The sequence below is a fragment of the Cyprinodon tularosa genome, unplaced genomic scaffold (assembly GCF_016077235.1).
Source record: "Cyprinodon tularosa strain WSP-4 unplaced genomic scaffold, ASM1607723v1 ctg473, whole genome shotgun sequence".
NCBI lineage: Eukaryota > Metazoa > Chordata > Actinopteri > Cyprinodontiformes > Cyprinodontidae > Cyprinodon > Cyprinodon tularosa.
The window spans coordinates 578,737-593,674 of NW_024039200.1; the positions used below are offsets into that span (position 1 = coordinate 578,737).

General features: G+C 36.8%; 1 protein-coding gene across 1 annotated transcript in view; it reads left to right on the forward strand.

The window, feature by feature from the left end:
• mier2 (mesoderm induction early response 1, family member 2) overlaps positions 1-14,938 on the forward strand; it is a 38,650-nt gene that overhangs the window by 18,298 nt on the left and 5,414 nt on the right. Inside the window, exons 3-10 of the mRNA XM_038301763.1 lie at positions 3,727-3,837; positions 4,191-4,293; positions 6,843-6,922; positions 11,005-11,071; positions 11,291-11,436; positions 11,699-11,780; positions 13,866-13,960; positions 14,085-14,215. Coding sequence (XP_038157691.1) covers positions 3,727-3,837; positions 4,191-4,293; positions 6,843-6,922; positions 11,005-11,071; positions 11,291-11,436; positions 11,699-11,780; positions 13,866-13,960; positions 14,085-14,215 — 815 coding nt within the window. The remainder of the gene's footprint in view (positions 1-3,726; positions 3,838-4,190; positions 4,294-6,842; positions 6,923-11,004; positions 11,072-11,290; positions 11,437-11,698; positions 11,781-13,865; positions 13,961-14,084; positions 14,216-14,938) is intronic.

Consider the following 14,938-nt stretch of genomic DNA (forward strand, 5'->3'; position numbering starts at 1 on the left):
GGTCATTCTCTACCCTCTTTGGAAGCATTTCCCACTTTGACCTTGGGGTTTCCAGCCCATACTCTGCACAGATGTTCCTGTATACTATTCCAGCCACTTGGTTATGGGGCTCCATGTAAGCTTTCCCTGCCAGCATCTTACAACCTGCAGTTATATGCTGGAATGTCTCAGGGGCCTCTTTGCAGAGTCTGCACCTGGGGTCTTATCTGGTGTGGTAGATCTGGGTCTCTAAAACTCTAGTGCTTAGGGCCTGCTCCTGTGCAGCCATGATGAGTGCTTCTGTGTGTCCTTCACTCCGGCTTTGTCTAGTCATTGGTAGGATTTCCTGTAATCCACCACTTCGATTATGTTTCAGTGGTACATCCCATGTAGGTGCTTATCCTCTCATGACAGAATCTCTGGCACCTCATCTTCTGTTCCCTATTGTCTGAGACATTCACTGAGGATGTCGCCTTGTCCTTGATGTACTCATTGATCTTGGATGTTTCATCCTGGATAGTGGCTCTTACGCTCATTAGTCCTCGGCCTCCTTCCTTACGGCTGGCATACAATCTCAAGGTGTTGGATTTGGAGTGGTACCTTCCGTGCATGTTTAGGAGCTTTCGTGTCTTAAGATCTGTGGCTCAAGTGGTAAGTCACCCGACTTGCACACGGTAGGCCCGGATTCAAAGAGAAATGTCCATATGGTTCCTTAGACAAGACCCTTCACGCTAATGCCTACCTCATATTAAGATGACAGACAAAATAATGAATGACATGCCGGCTCAGACTATATATATATATATATATATATATATATATATATATATATATATATAGTAAAGAGAATTGTTTCTATCACTGATCCCTGTGGTACTCCACAGGTAACCTCTGAGCATGAGGAAGATTTGTCATTAACGTGAACAAGCAGAATATTATGATCAACTGTATCAAATGCAGCACTGCGCTCCAATAGGACGGACACAAATACAAGTCCATTATCTGAGGCCATGAGAATATCATTAGCAACCTTCACCAGAGCTGTTTCAGTGTTATGATGTGCTCTAAAGCCAGACTGAAACTCTTTAAAAAGTTCATTATAGTGTAAGTGCTCGCACACTTGTTTGGCAACTACTTTTTCAAGAATTTTAGATAAGAAAGGAAGATTGGATATAAGTCTACAATTGACCAAGTCATCTGGGTTAAGAAGTTAGGAACATGTCCCTGTAACAGGGATAGATTAATCACATCTAAAACGGAGGAGGAGATCAAAGGGAATACCTCTTTAAATAACCTGGTTAGATCTGGATCTTACATACAAGTTGAAGGCTTAGATGAAGACAATAGTTTTACTAACTCTGAAAGTTCAACTGGATCAAAGCAGTCGAAACATGGGTCAGATTCTATGGCTACCTCAGATGCTGCCTCACCTTCCACAGATAAACCAATCCTAGATAAAGGAGTGTTAATGATCTTATTTTTAATAAGATTAATCTTATTTATAAAGAATCCCATATAATTATTACTGCCAAGAGCAGATGGAATGAACGCCTCAACAGAGCTATGGCTCTGGGTGAGTTTTGCAACTGTATTAAAAAGATATCTGGTATTAATCTTATTCTCCTCTATTAATGAGGAGAAATATGCTGTTCTTGCTTTACAAAGGGTCATCTTATACAGCATTAAACTAGTTTCCAGACTAGGTAGGATTCCTGTAGGCCTGTGGAGCGATATTTTCTCTCCGGTTTCCTAGCATTTTGCTTCAAAGTCCACAGCTCTGCATTAAACCAGAGTCAGCTTTCTATTTTTAACGGTTTTCATTTTCAAAGCGGCTGCGTTGTCTAAGGCAGTACCCAGAGAACTAGCAACCCCATCAACAATCATCAACCTGTGAAGGGGAATAAACTAAGTTTTTGCACTGTGCAGCACTGCTCAGTGACACAGAGGAGAGAGAAAGGGAAACTGATTCTGTTAAAGTGAAACCTTTTTTTGGGGGATGAGAACTCTTTTAAAGTAATCCTGAAGGTTATTAAAAAGTGGTCAGAGAGGACAGGGTTGTGAGGAAATACTGTTATTTCTTCACATTCTATGCCATATGTCAGCAAAAGATCCAAAGTATGAAGATAAGAACGTGTGGAACTATTCACATTTTGACAAAGTCAATAGCGTCTAAGATAGCATTAAAGGCGGCTCTTAAGCTATCGCCTTCATCAGCATGGATGTTAAAATCCCCCACTATGATGACCCTGTCAGTATTTAATACCAAATCAGATAGGAACTCTGAAAATGTTCAAAAGCGTTGTAAGTATTAACTGCCTTTGGAGTAAACGGTTAGTCAGACTAAAAGATTGTTGCTACTCCTCCTCCTCACCCACAACTTCTCGGTATGTGAAAATTGAAATAACTAGAAGGAGTTGCCTCATTCATGTTTACCTAATCCTCTTGCTGCAGCCAAGTTTCTGTAGGGCAAAATAAATCAATATGATTATCACTTATCAAGTCATTAACTAATAGAGTTTTTGAGTAAAGAGATCTTATGTTAAGTAGACCACATTTAATCATTTTAACTTTTTCCCCAATTGGAGTTATTTTAATTAGATCATCATTATTTAATCCTTTGGGAATCTGATTTTCAGTTTATGTTAAATTTATCACATAGATTCATTTGTGAGATGGGTCACAACTCTCCCTGCGACCTGCAAGGATAAGCGGGTATAGACAGCGACTGAATAGATTTATTAGTTTCACAGTGAGAGTAATATAAAATTATCAGGTTTTAACTACAATTCAAGTAGAAATCTCAACCCAGATTGTTGTTTTTTTCTACCTCTATGGTCTCTTTACAGTGAGAAAACAGAAATCTGGCTGATTAAACCACCTTTGAACGTTTACTTCTGTCGCACCTTTCAGTGGACCGTTTTTTGAGGTTTTACTTTCAACAAATCATTGGTTATAGTTTTATTACTTATATATATATATAGCTTCTAATTTCACAAATAAAGCCTGTCTCTGGCACACTAGGCATCTGAGAGGGATGTTGGTGGACACTGTTGAAGGAGTTGGCATGGACAAAAGGGATGTCCCTGCACTCCACTTTACAAGGGAAAAACAAAAAAAAAATTTAATTTCTGGAAGTTCAATGAGGAAGCAATCTTGTTCAAATATGTCTTAAGTTTTATCTGAAAAAAACTACCAGTCATTTATTAAGTTCTTTTTATGTTGAATTAGCCCAAAGTTGAATATTTGACCTTAATACAAACTGTCATCTCAGTTGAACAATAACATAGCAGCTTAAAACATCAGCTATATTGGTTGAAACTTGAACATTACCACAATGATTACCTAAGCAGTGAGTCAACAAAGGAATAGCTTAAAGAGGACAAAAATCAAGGCCTAAGAGGAAATGTAGACTTCTAAATCTCAGCCCGATTGAGATGCTGTGACAGGACCTAAAGAGGACAGAAATACAGCAAAATGCTTACAAACCTAAATGAACTAAAACAATTTTGTAAAGAGGTGTGGGCCTAGATTCCTTCAAAAATGTGTACAGGACTGAAGAAGTCATATGGGAAACAACAGCTTAAGTAATTGTTGCTAAATCTAGTTATATTAAGTGGTGCACTTTTTTTAGGATTATTTCTGCATTGTTGCAATTTCAACCTTTTGGAAAAAATAATGTTTTGTTAGGAGATGAAGATAAAATTTAATCAAAATTTTATAACACTTCTCTACCATATTCACCTTTAGGTCAGTGAGCCTTCCTTGGAGGAGCTTCTGGCCTATTATGGATACCCAGTATCTAATCCGCAGAAGAAGTGTCCTCTGACCACCACCCTGCAAGATATGACCCAAGATAAGGTTGGTTTTAGCCCAATTAACCTCTAGCAGTTGCTCTAATAAATAGAACTCACTCCAGTAATGTTTAGATCGTTTCCTTTGTAATCAACACAGTTAAATGTGACTGTATCTGATTTTGGGTATGAATAAATAATTGAATAAAAGAAATGTGCAAATACTGTATATGTATGATTATTTTGAAATATGTGATTTGTGCTTCATTATTCACATTGTGTTTACTCCAATATTTATCTTAAGGTAACTTTGGTAAAGATGGTTTCCTAAGAACCAAAGAAATAGTCCATATTTAAATTAGAACTGTTTTCCTGAGCTCTTAAGTGTTTTTCATTATTCTTTCCTTTGTTGTTGCACAGGATCAGAAAGCTAAGGATGTGTTTCATGGCAGGATAGAAAAACAAGCTTCAACCTATGATATCCCCTCCTCCAACACCTCAGTTCTGCTGCCTTGCCTCCAGGGTAACACAAACCCACAGGACTGATTCTAAAAGAAGTGCTGATAAAATTGTTTTTTTGTTTTTATAACAGTAGAAGTGATAGAGTAATCTTCACTTAAAAAAATGTTTTTGAAGCATCTACACAAAATGTTTATGTTAATAATCAGATTTTTGTTCCCCTAAGGCTAAGAGAATGTTTTCATATCACAGCAAAATTTTGACAATTATTAATTGTGAAGAAAAAGGTTGTACAAAGTGGAGTCTTAATATACTGTGTTACTGAGCTAAACAGCTGGTTGTTTTGACATTTGTATTTTAGATGTTTTGTCTAAAAACACTTTTCCCCGATAATTATTTGGCTTTACCTGCGTGTGACTCAGTTTGAAACTACTAATTATTTTTCTCTCTCTCTCTCTGTATATATATATATATATATATATATATATATATATATATATATATATATATATATATATATACAGAGAGAGAGAGAGAGAGAGAGAGAGAGTATGACATGTTGGTCATGTCGCTGTTAGCATAAACAAAACGTGTTGCACAATGCTTGCACACTGTTGCACTTTTATCCACAACTTTCTTTCCGCCGTCATCGTAGGTCACTCTAAATGCAAAGTGGTCCCGTACAGCGGACCTATAAAGTTCTGCTGGCACGTCTTCTAACTCCTGTTCTTTCCCACTCGCCATACCCACACAATTCTCCACAACAACTGCTTTTTTTCTGCTACACCCGGCTACGCTGCTTCGCTTCTTCTTCTTTTTTTTTACTACTGGTGGTTGGCTTTTGTCGCAGTACCGCCACCTTCTGCTCTGGAGTGTAAACGCTTCGCCTATGAGAAAAAGGCACTGCGCATGTACCGAACGCAACACACGCGAAACGATCCGAGACAGTCGAACTGAACGGGTCGGACCGTTCCATCCCTAATATATATATATATATATATATATATATATATATATATATATATATATATATATATATATATATATATATATATATATATATACACAGTGAGGAAAATAAGTAACAGCTAGAATTCTAAACCTCAAAGACCTTTTTGCCTTCAAAATGTCCACCTCCACTCTATTTATTATCCTAAATTAGATTCACATGTTTGATTTTATTAGCTGCATAAAGATACCTGTCCACCCCATACGATCAGTAATAATCCAACTAATAACACGGCCAAGACCAAGGAGCTGACTTGAGACACTAGAGACAAAATGGATTAGAAAATGGAAGAAGCTAAACATGACTGTCAATCACCCTCAAACTGGGGCACCATGCAAGACCTCACCTCGTGGGGTCTATATGATCCTAAGAAAGGTGAGAAATCAGCCCAGAACTACACAGGAGGAGCTGGTCAATGACCTGAAATGAGCTGGGACTATTGTTTCCAAGGTTACTGTTGGTAATACCCTAAGACGTCATGGTTTGAAATCATGCATGGCACAGAAGGTTCCCCTGCTTAAACCAGCACATGTTAAGGGTTGTCTTAAGTTTGCCAATGACCATTTGGATGATCCAGAGAAGTCATGGGAGAAAGTCATGTGGTCATATGAGACCAAATTAGAACTTTTTGGTCATAATTCCACTAACTGTGTTTGGATTGGTAGCATCATGCTTTGAGGATGTTTTTCTGCACATGGGGCAGAGTGAATGCATTGTATTAAGGAGAGGATGACCGGAGACAAGCAGTGCAAGATTTTGTGGAACAACCTTGTTCCCTCAGTTAGAATATTGAAGATGGGTCAAGGCTGGGTTCTCCAACATGATGATGATCCAGAGCACACAGCCAGGATAACCAAGGAGTGGCTCTGTAAGAAGCATATCAAGGTTCTGATGTGGCCAAGCCAATCTCCAGACCTAAACCCAATATAGAATTTTTGGAGGGAGCTCAAACTCTGTGTTTCTCATTGACAGCCCAAAAACCTGACTGATCTAGAGAAGATCTGTGTGGAGGAGTGGGCCAAAATCCCTCGTGCAGTGCGTGCAAACTTGGTGAAAAACTACAGGAACCGTTTGACCTCTGTTATTGCAAAGAAAGGCTACTGTATCAAATTAATATTGTTTTTCTTAGGTGTTCACATACTTATTTGCAGCTGTATCATACAAATAAATAGTTTAAAAAATCATACATAGTGATTTCTGGATTTGCTTTTGGGTTTTTTTTTTACATTATGTCTCTCAAAGTGGATATGCACCTACAATGACAAATTCAGACCCTTCCATGATTTCTAAGTGGGGGAACTTGCAAAATAGTAGGGTCTTCAAATACTTATTTTCCTCACTGTATATTTGATCCTACAATTGCTTCAGATTTGGCAGGCCGTTCTTTTAAGAATTTAATTCATTCTTTTATTCTGCTTCAGACATATGACTTATTCACATGCTTGAAAATCCTAAAGTATTTGTTGGCTTGTTTTCATAGTTGTTGTTAATCATGTCTCTTCTGGAATCTGGAGGCAATCGTTCAAGCTTGCAAACTGCTTTTTGCCATCTTTCATTTTACTAATGAAAGCTTGAGTCACTCTTTGTTGTTTGTTCTATTTCAGATGGAGACAGATCTTCCTCTGCCAACTCATCAGATGAGGACACTGATGATTGGTCTATTCCATCCAATGACGAGCACAAGGTTAGCTACAAAGAATATTATGTTGAGCTGGTCACTGTGCATGATGGCAAGTTAAACCTTTGTCCTGATCCACCTTTATTTGTGACATTTCCATTTGTTTAAAATGGTTTGATTTAAAGTATTAAGGGGAGTAGCTTTCCTTCTTTGACTTTTGAAGATGAGCAGATTGATGATGTGTAGTCCTCAGTTTTAGTTCAACACATTAATAATCTGGGATTACCTCTATCGAGTATGTCAGGTGGAAAGAGGGACGTTAAGCAGAACCTTTTCAGCTGATTGGGCAAAGCCTACCAACATTTGATTTTAGCTAGTTATTCTAACAAAAGAAATGGCAGCAGAGGCCATGATAAACCACAAGTTCCACTTTTATGCTTTTGTTGTTCCTATTTCAAAAATGAAATTGTAGACTTCGACAAAACAAATGTGATAGCAGTGGCTACATGCACGTCCTTCTGCACTGCCATGTTTATCTTGATTTGACTGCGGACTCAGTGGCTCTTCCTTTTATCACAGCTTAATGCTCCGCTATGATACTGAAACATATCTGCCCTGGGATAAACGTGGAAGATTAAAGTTGGAACTCTACAGAATGGTTTCTCTTTTGTTTGTGAACTCACAAATACCTCAATAATTCAGTTTGCAAGCAGGGTTAATGAAAATCCATCGATATCTCCAATACTTTAAGGGCAAGATGCCTTCCACCATTTGGTTTTTTAATTAACTTATTTTCATAATTATTTCATTTCCCTTGGGGATTAATAAAGTATTATACATTGAATTATGGTTATTGATGGAAAAAAGAAATGGATCTCTTTCTTACTTTATATTTACACCCCTTGGAAGTGGGTTAATGAGCATTATCTATTGTGTTATATTGTATGAATGTTTGGTGGGCAGATACTTTTGGCATCAGTGGTTTGTATTTATTTTATTTTTTTTTCCTTCATTGAAAGCTATAATTCAAAAAAAAAATCAGTTTTCGAACATCTAGTAGCTACAAAAAATGTATTTAAAGGAGTTTTTGTATATCTTCACCATGGTTATAATAGTAGTAGCAGATAGCATAATATATCTGAAAAATGAATCAGAAATATATAAAGAAGATATAAATTTGGGACACTCACCTTTAAGACAATATACACTTAAGTTCATCTTTGCAATACCAATACATTCTAGGGTTGCCAACAAACTAGTCTGTTGAGTTTGTGTGACCTGTGGTTTTATTCATTTGTTTATTATTTTCTTATGATGGTCCGGCTGCTCAGTGGCGCAGTGGGTAGCACTGTCCCCTTGCAGCAATAAGATCCGGATTCCACTGGCGACCTGTCCAGGGTGTACTCTGCCTCCCGCCAGTAGACAGCTGGAAATGGGCACCAGCACCCCTCGCGACCTCAGTTAGGATATAGGACGACCCTGATTATAAGACGACCCCCTCTCTCCAGGACCAATTTTTAGAGACAAAACAAGACTGAAATAGAGGGGAAAAAAACTAATAAACCAAATTTATTTGGTTTAAAGAAACTATTTTATAATAAAGGGATAACAATTTTTATTTGAAGAATATTGCATTGAAAGATTTTTGCAATTAAACATTTTAATTGAAATCTTGCAACATTTCAACCCGATGCAATCTGAACTTTGCTCACGGAACGTCTCAAAAACCTGCGTGAGGCTTTTAATCACAGATGTCCTCTGTCTCGCTGCGCTCGCTGTTACTTCTTCTATCACCCTGCAGCTCTGCAAGTTTTTGATAAGCTCTTCTTTAGCTGTTTGCCTTTTTCCTGGCCTTTTTCAACATGCCCTCTTCTGACATTGCTCTCTGTAACTGCGTATTTCTTTGCTGCCTGACAGTTGTTTTGATGCCTCCACTCCTCTTGACCACCATTATTTTAAAATCTGCGTCATAACTCTGCCTCAAATGTCTGCAAACTTGTCTGACTTTTTATCCACTCCATTCTTGGCAGCCATTCTCCATTTTTAGTATCCTTCTCACTTCTTCTCTGTTGTGATAAAAAGATGACCCCAGCCACAATGAGGTCACTGGCTTTACAAATAACTAACGCCCTCTGCTGTTGCGATCGTGTAGCGACCCCAGACAGCTGTCAGCCTGTATATTTGGTTTGATCCCGATTATAAGACGACTGCACATTTTCACATAGTTTTTAAAGAGAAAAAGAACTTATCTTATATTCGGGCCAATATGTTACGTCTAATTAACTATGAATTTATAAATTATTGCTAACGGGTTCTGTCATGCTGCAGCTCCAAGGGCAGAAAATATTTTTATTAGTTAAAATGAAATATCAAAGACTTTGACTTTAATATTAGTAGTATTTCTAAGGTTTATTTAATTCAGTATAATAATTCATATTAGATTGTCAGAACTATGGAATGTGATTTAAAACATTATGAAATACTTTGATAGAATTAATTTGGGCTTCACCATAAAAAATTTTTTCTTCATATTTGTAACGACTGTAATGTTAATTCAGGAACAGTAGAATGACACGCATCGTTTGGTGGGCAATCCTTTTTATCGTATTAAATCAGATACATTTAAAACTAATGAGGGTATAGTATTTCTAGAAGATGTACTTCTAAGTCTCCAAATTGTAGCCAAGACTGAAATTAGACAAACTTGTTTCTTCTCACTGTGCGATCAAAGCCCTCTGAAGGAGTTACAGGGGAATTCCTAAATTCAAGGACTTGGAGCTCATAACTAGAAATAATTAAATACCAGTGGAGGAACACAAAAAGATAAGATATATTTTGTTAAATATTAGTATTAATGGTTGTTTTTTGATGAAAGTGGAGGCTCATCTTTAATACAATATTAGAATAAGACAAAATACTGTTCTGAACCCAGTGATCTAAATATGTTTGAGATATAACAAATTTGATTTAGTGCAACACTATTCACAACACCAGATGACACTAGGTTCCATTTAGTCCTCAGAAGAATTAGAAAGTAGTAGAAATTTCCAACATCTGAGTTACTTTAAGTTTTTATAGCATTTCTTTATGTATGCAGCATGAAGTCAGTCTGTCTGTTATTATTTATGTTTAGGGGAGAATATATTTCAGTGCTGTGCATATGCGCATCATACTGTGTAAAACAGTTTTTTTGCCATTGTAAAGGCAAGAACATACCGGTTGTGTATGACTTTTTAATCTCTGATGTCACACTGACTGCGTATACAGAGGCTTCGACTAGGCAGCACGGGCAGATCTGCAAAGAGTTTTTCTGTTATTCTGTCTCTGTGCTATTCACAAATTAAAATAATTTCCCACATTTGACTGGGACAGATTATGAAAAAAACAAAAAAAAATACTGGTGCATTCTATAAAGCAAAGCGAGTTTGTGCAGCATCTCAAACCAGATCAGATAGAGAAAGTTCATATGTCTATATTATATACACATATTATATACACATAATTAGATCCACATCTAAAGAAAAGAAAAGCACAGCAATAAATGCCGTGGGATAGTTAATGTGCTGGCTGAGGCAGTAAGAGGTGATTCTCAGAGTGAGATCTGGGAATTTTATTGTGCCCCTCGTTATTTCACTATTTTACTAAATCCATTTTTTTCTCTTCCTTAAGCCAGCTTCAGGAAGTCTATTCCAGAAGCTAACTGTTTCCCCATGCGATTAACAGATTTTATTTTGTATTATCCCCCAAATCGTTTGAAAATCTGTATCCTTGAGAATATGTAACTTCGTCTCTCGTCCTGTCAGACCCGTGAAATTGCTGCATAGTCCGACTAAAATAGACCTGGGGGTCTATCTCAGTCAGACCTACGCAAGCCCCCTTGCATAAAATGGTGTCAGGTGTGATCGTCCAGATTCACTTTCAATTGACGCTAAACAACACAACCTTGTCTGAAACGATTTTCTGTTAATCAGACGCAAAATTGGATACTGTGTTTTCTGGCCTTAACAGGGGCTGTAGTGACCATAGAGAGTGTGGGAAAATGCAAGCAGGAAAATTTACTTTGGAAATTAATTCACTTCACATTCTCAAATTCAAGTTCAATGCATGTTCATATTTTAACAGATTTTTTTTGTTTTTCTCTACGGCAGATCAAGGTTGGCTCTATGTATCAAGCAAAAATCCCACCAATAAATCCCCATGCATCTGAGGAGAGAGGTAAGGGATTTTTAGTGATGTGTTTGTAGAGCAGACCCCTTGAACATTATACAGCTAATACTCCAAGGAAATACTTTCAGCTGTTTTATCTCTAAAGAATTTAAAAATTACAAAGTTACTATAACAGAACTAAGGCTATGCAATTATCTGAAATAGTTATCACCTCTTTTCCTCTGTCCCCTTCTTTTATGCCACTTTCTCTTCCTTGCCGTCATCCAGCCTACAGAGACGATGACCAGTTGCTTTGGAGGCCGGGGGTTCTGCCAGTGCAGGAAGTGGAAGAATTTTTGCTGAATGCACAAAAACTTTGTATCCAGGAGTGGGCGGTATGGACCCAAGGAGCCCCTGTCCAAGACAATGAGCAGGTACATCAATCCGACATTATATCCTATTCTCAGCAACTAGCAGTTTAGTGGACGTTTTTGTTTTGTTTTTTGTAGTGGTTTTTTGTTTTTGCAACAAACTATTTTAAAGAACCTCTTGCTTGGTTTTCTAAAGATTCCTCAGAAGAACTGTTGTCTTAGCCTAGTTTAAGTATATTTATTCCTTTATATATAGCTAACTGATGACATTTCCGGTTTCTGTGAAAGGTTGTAATATTTGCCATCTTTTTCACTGTTCTTTTAGGCATTGTATGAACTAGTGAAATGCAACTTCAATGCAGAAGAAGCTCTCAGACGATTACGCTTCAATGTTAAAGTGTTTAGTGGTAAGACTCTTGTTCAACACATCCGCAGCGACATCTGCTGGACTGGAAGTTGTATTCCACTTGGTTTGGCTGATGTGCGCCAAACATTTATGTATTTTATTTGTTCATTTTTTATTTTATTTTTATTTTTTTTAAATCCATTCTTGCCTTCAAGAATCGATGCAGTAGATCACAAAAATTAGAATCGTGATGCATCGTCATGATGATTATTTTGCACACCCTTACTTCCAACCCAACCTTAAACGTTAAACTGTTAAACTGCCGTATTCAATGAATTACCGGTTCAACTGGTTATGAAAAAAAACACTTAATCCATTTTTATAGGTAATCCTTTTAAGATGTGCTGTTGAACATTTAACCCCTAATATTTAAAGGTTCACCTTAAGACATAAGCTTGGTGTAAAAACATATATGCAGCCAACTTTAAAGTTTGCAACCCTTCTTCTCATGTTAACTTAAATAAACCTGAAATCAGATCTATGACTTTGGTCATTTAACAACTCTGTGGCTAGTTGAGTTGTAACTTATGGTCACAGTCTAATTAGAATATTGGTTTGTGCCAAAGCTTCAACTCTCTGCCTTGTCTTTGTTTTTGTTTTTTTATTTGTATTTATCCATTAGCTTCACATAATCTATTATGTGAAGTGCACCAGTTAATCCTGTAATAAAACACCCACAAAACATGACGCTGCCCCCGCAGCATAATTTTCACATCACACATACATTTTTTTATTTCCGAGTTTATTTGCAAACTTTTGTTTGACTTTTTATGTTCCTTTGTAGGAGATGGTCTTTACCTCCCTGATTGGTCTTTGAGCAGAGCAAACGCTTTCCAGTAGCTTTATTATTTTATTTTCCGCTTCAGTAGCATCTTCAGGTTTTTTTTTTTTCATTTTTTATAAGTCTTGTTTGTTTGTGTTCTAGATGTTTTCCAAACTCTGCTATCACACTGGAGTTTTATGGTAGCAGGATATGAAGATAAAAATGATACCACATTAAACTGGGGTATTTTAGAAAATATGAACATAGCAGCTTCAGATATGTGGGAACAACATGGACCAGACCTATGAAGGCTCACAGCACTCTGCTTGATAGCTTAGTTGATTTTCTAGATTTTTCCAAGATCTTACACAAGGAAGCATGTTTAAAGTGTTCCGTCACGATGCTTTCATTGGTGTTCCTCCATTTAACTTTGATGTTACGAAGTAGCCTAAGCTTTCATCGCCATGACATCATCATAATCATCATCATCCTGGCTTTCAGAAAATAGTTTGAATGCATAGAATATGTAAACTTCACAATTTAAAAAGTCAACATTTATTTTTTTAGAAATGGTTATTAAAACAGCATACTAATAAATCATTTAGTAAAGGTATAATATATATTGTAATATATAAAAATAGTATTACACTAATACATCATTTTAGTCCCATTAAGTGACCTGAAACATTTGATTTAAGAAAAGAAAGTGAGCATGAAATGTCACACTCCATATCTAAATGTCTAATTTCCACTGTAGTTTAACTCTTCAAATTTATCTAAAATGTGTTTCAGCTATTTCAAAGCCCGGTAACCTTATTTCTGTATCGTAAACCATTTGACAATAAAAGGTAGAGATGCACCGATCAAATACCTGGATCAGATATCTGTGGCAATATTTGTTATTTTGTTTGCCTTTACTGAATTAATAAAAAAAAAAAAAAAAAATGTTATATTGGCTAATTAGCTGGATCATCCTGTGCACTGAACTCTTATTTCCTTCTTTTGCTGCTAATTTTATAAAAAAAGAAATAATAAAAAGTACATTACTATCTGTGATAATTTGTTATATTTCTAAATAATATTTGTGTCAAGGCTAAAAACTTCACACACGTTGCAAGATATAAGGTTCCTTTATGTAACATTTGAATCAGATCAGATCAGTATGAAAAAACAAAATAAAAAAAACTCAGAGTTTATGCTCTAGCCTAAGGACTCTACAGGTAGATTATCAGCTAGTGTTGAATGATTTTTAGTGTAAATGAAAACATATGCTCTACCTGAACTGGATTATATTATTGTTCTCTGTTAACCTGCTTCTTTCAGAGGAGCTGTGCTGTTGGAGCGAGGAAGAGTGTAGGAACTTTGAGAACGGCTATCGTGTTTACGGGAAAAATTTCCATCTCATTCAGGCCAATAAGGTAAAAAATTAAATTCTGAACTTTTTCACCTCTGTATATTGTTAAAGGCACCATCTGTTACCTGTGGTTTATCAGTTTTTCTTCAGATTTCTTTCTACTGTAAAGGCAACCTTTGTTCTCACAGGTCCGAACACGCTCAGTTGGTGAGTGTGTAGGGTATTACTACATGTGGAAGAAGTCTGAGCGGCACATGTTCTTCAGCCAGCAAGCTACAAGGATGAGCCGAAAGAAGTACAGCATACAGTCAGGGAATATGTGAGTACTTCAGTCAATATATTTGGCAATAAATGAAGAGGATAAGTAAGATAATAGTAATTAAAAAAAGATGCTTAAAAGCAATTTGTTATTTCTAAAAATCAGTATTTATTCGATTTCCATCCATCCATTTTCTTACACGCTTAATTCCAAGTGGGGTCTTGAGGGGTGCCGGTGCCTATCTCCAGCTGTCAATGGGCGAGAGGCTGAGTACAGCCTGGACAGGTCGCCCGTTCATCGCAGGGCAACACAGAGACAAACAGGACAAACAACCATTCACGCACACACTGACACCTAAGAAAAATCTAGAGAAGCCAATTAACCTAACAGTCATGTTTTTGGACTGTGGGGGGAAGCCGGAGTACCCTGAGAGAACCCACGCATGCTCAGGGAGAACGTGCAAACTCCATGCAGAATTTATTAGATTTATTTATAAATATATTAATTGCTTATTTACAATATTTAGTTTTATATGAAGTAAAATTAACTACAGCAACTTGAAAAAGCATTCCTCCCTTAAATGTTTCAATGTTTTGTCACATTGCAATGTCAAACTTTTGTGTATTTTATTTGGCTTTTATGTGACAGATTGGCTATGGGGTGTAGAGAATAGCTATGAGTTGTATACAATTAAACCAAGTTTGCAAAATGCTGTGACAAGGTACAAGCAGAGCATTCTTTAGAGAAGCGGCAAAACGGCTTATATGTGAGCTATGTAGGAAT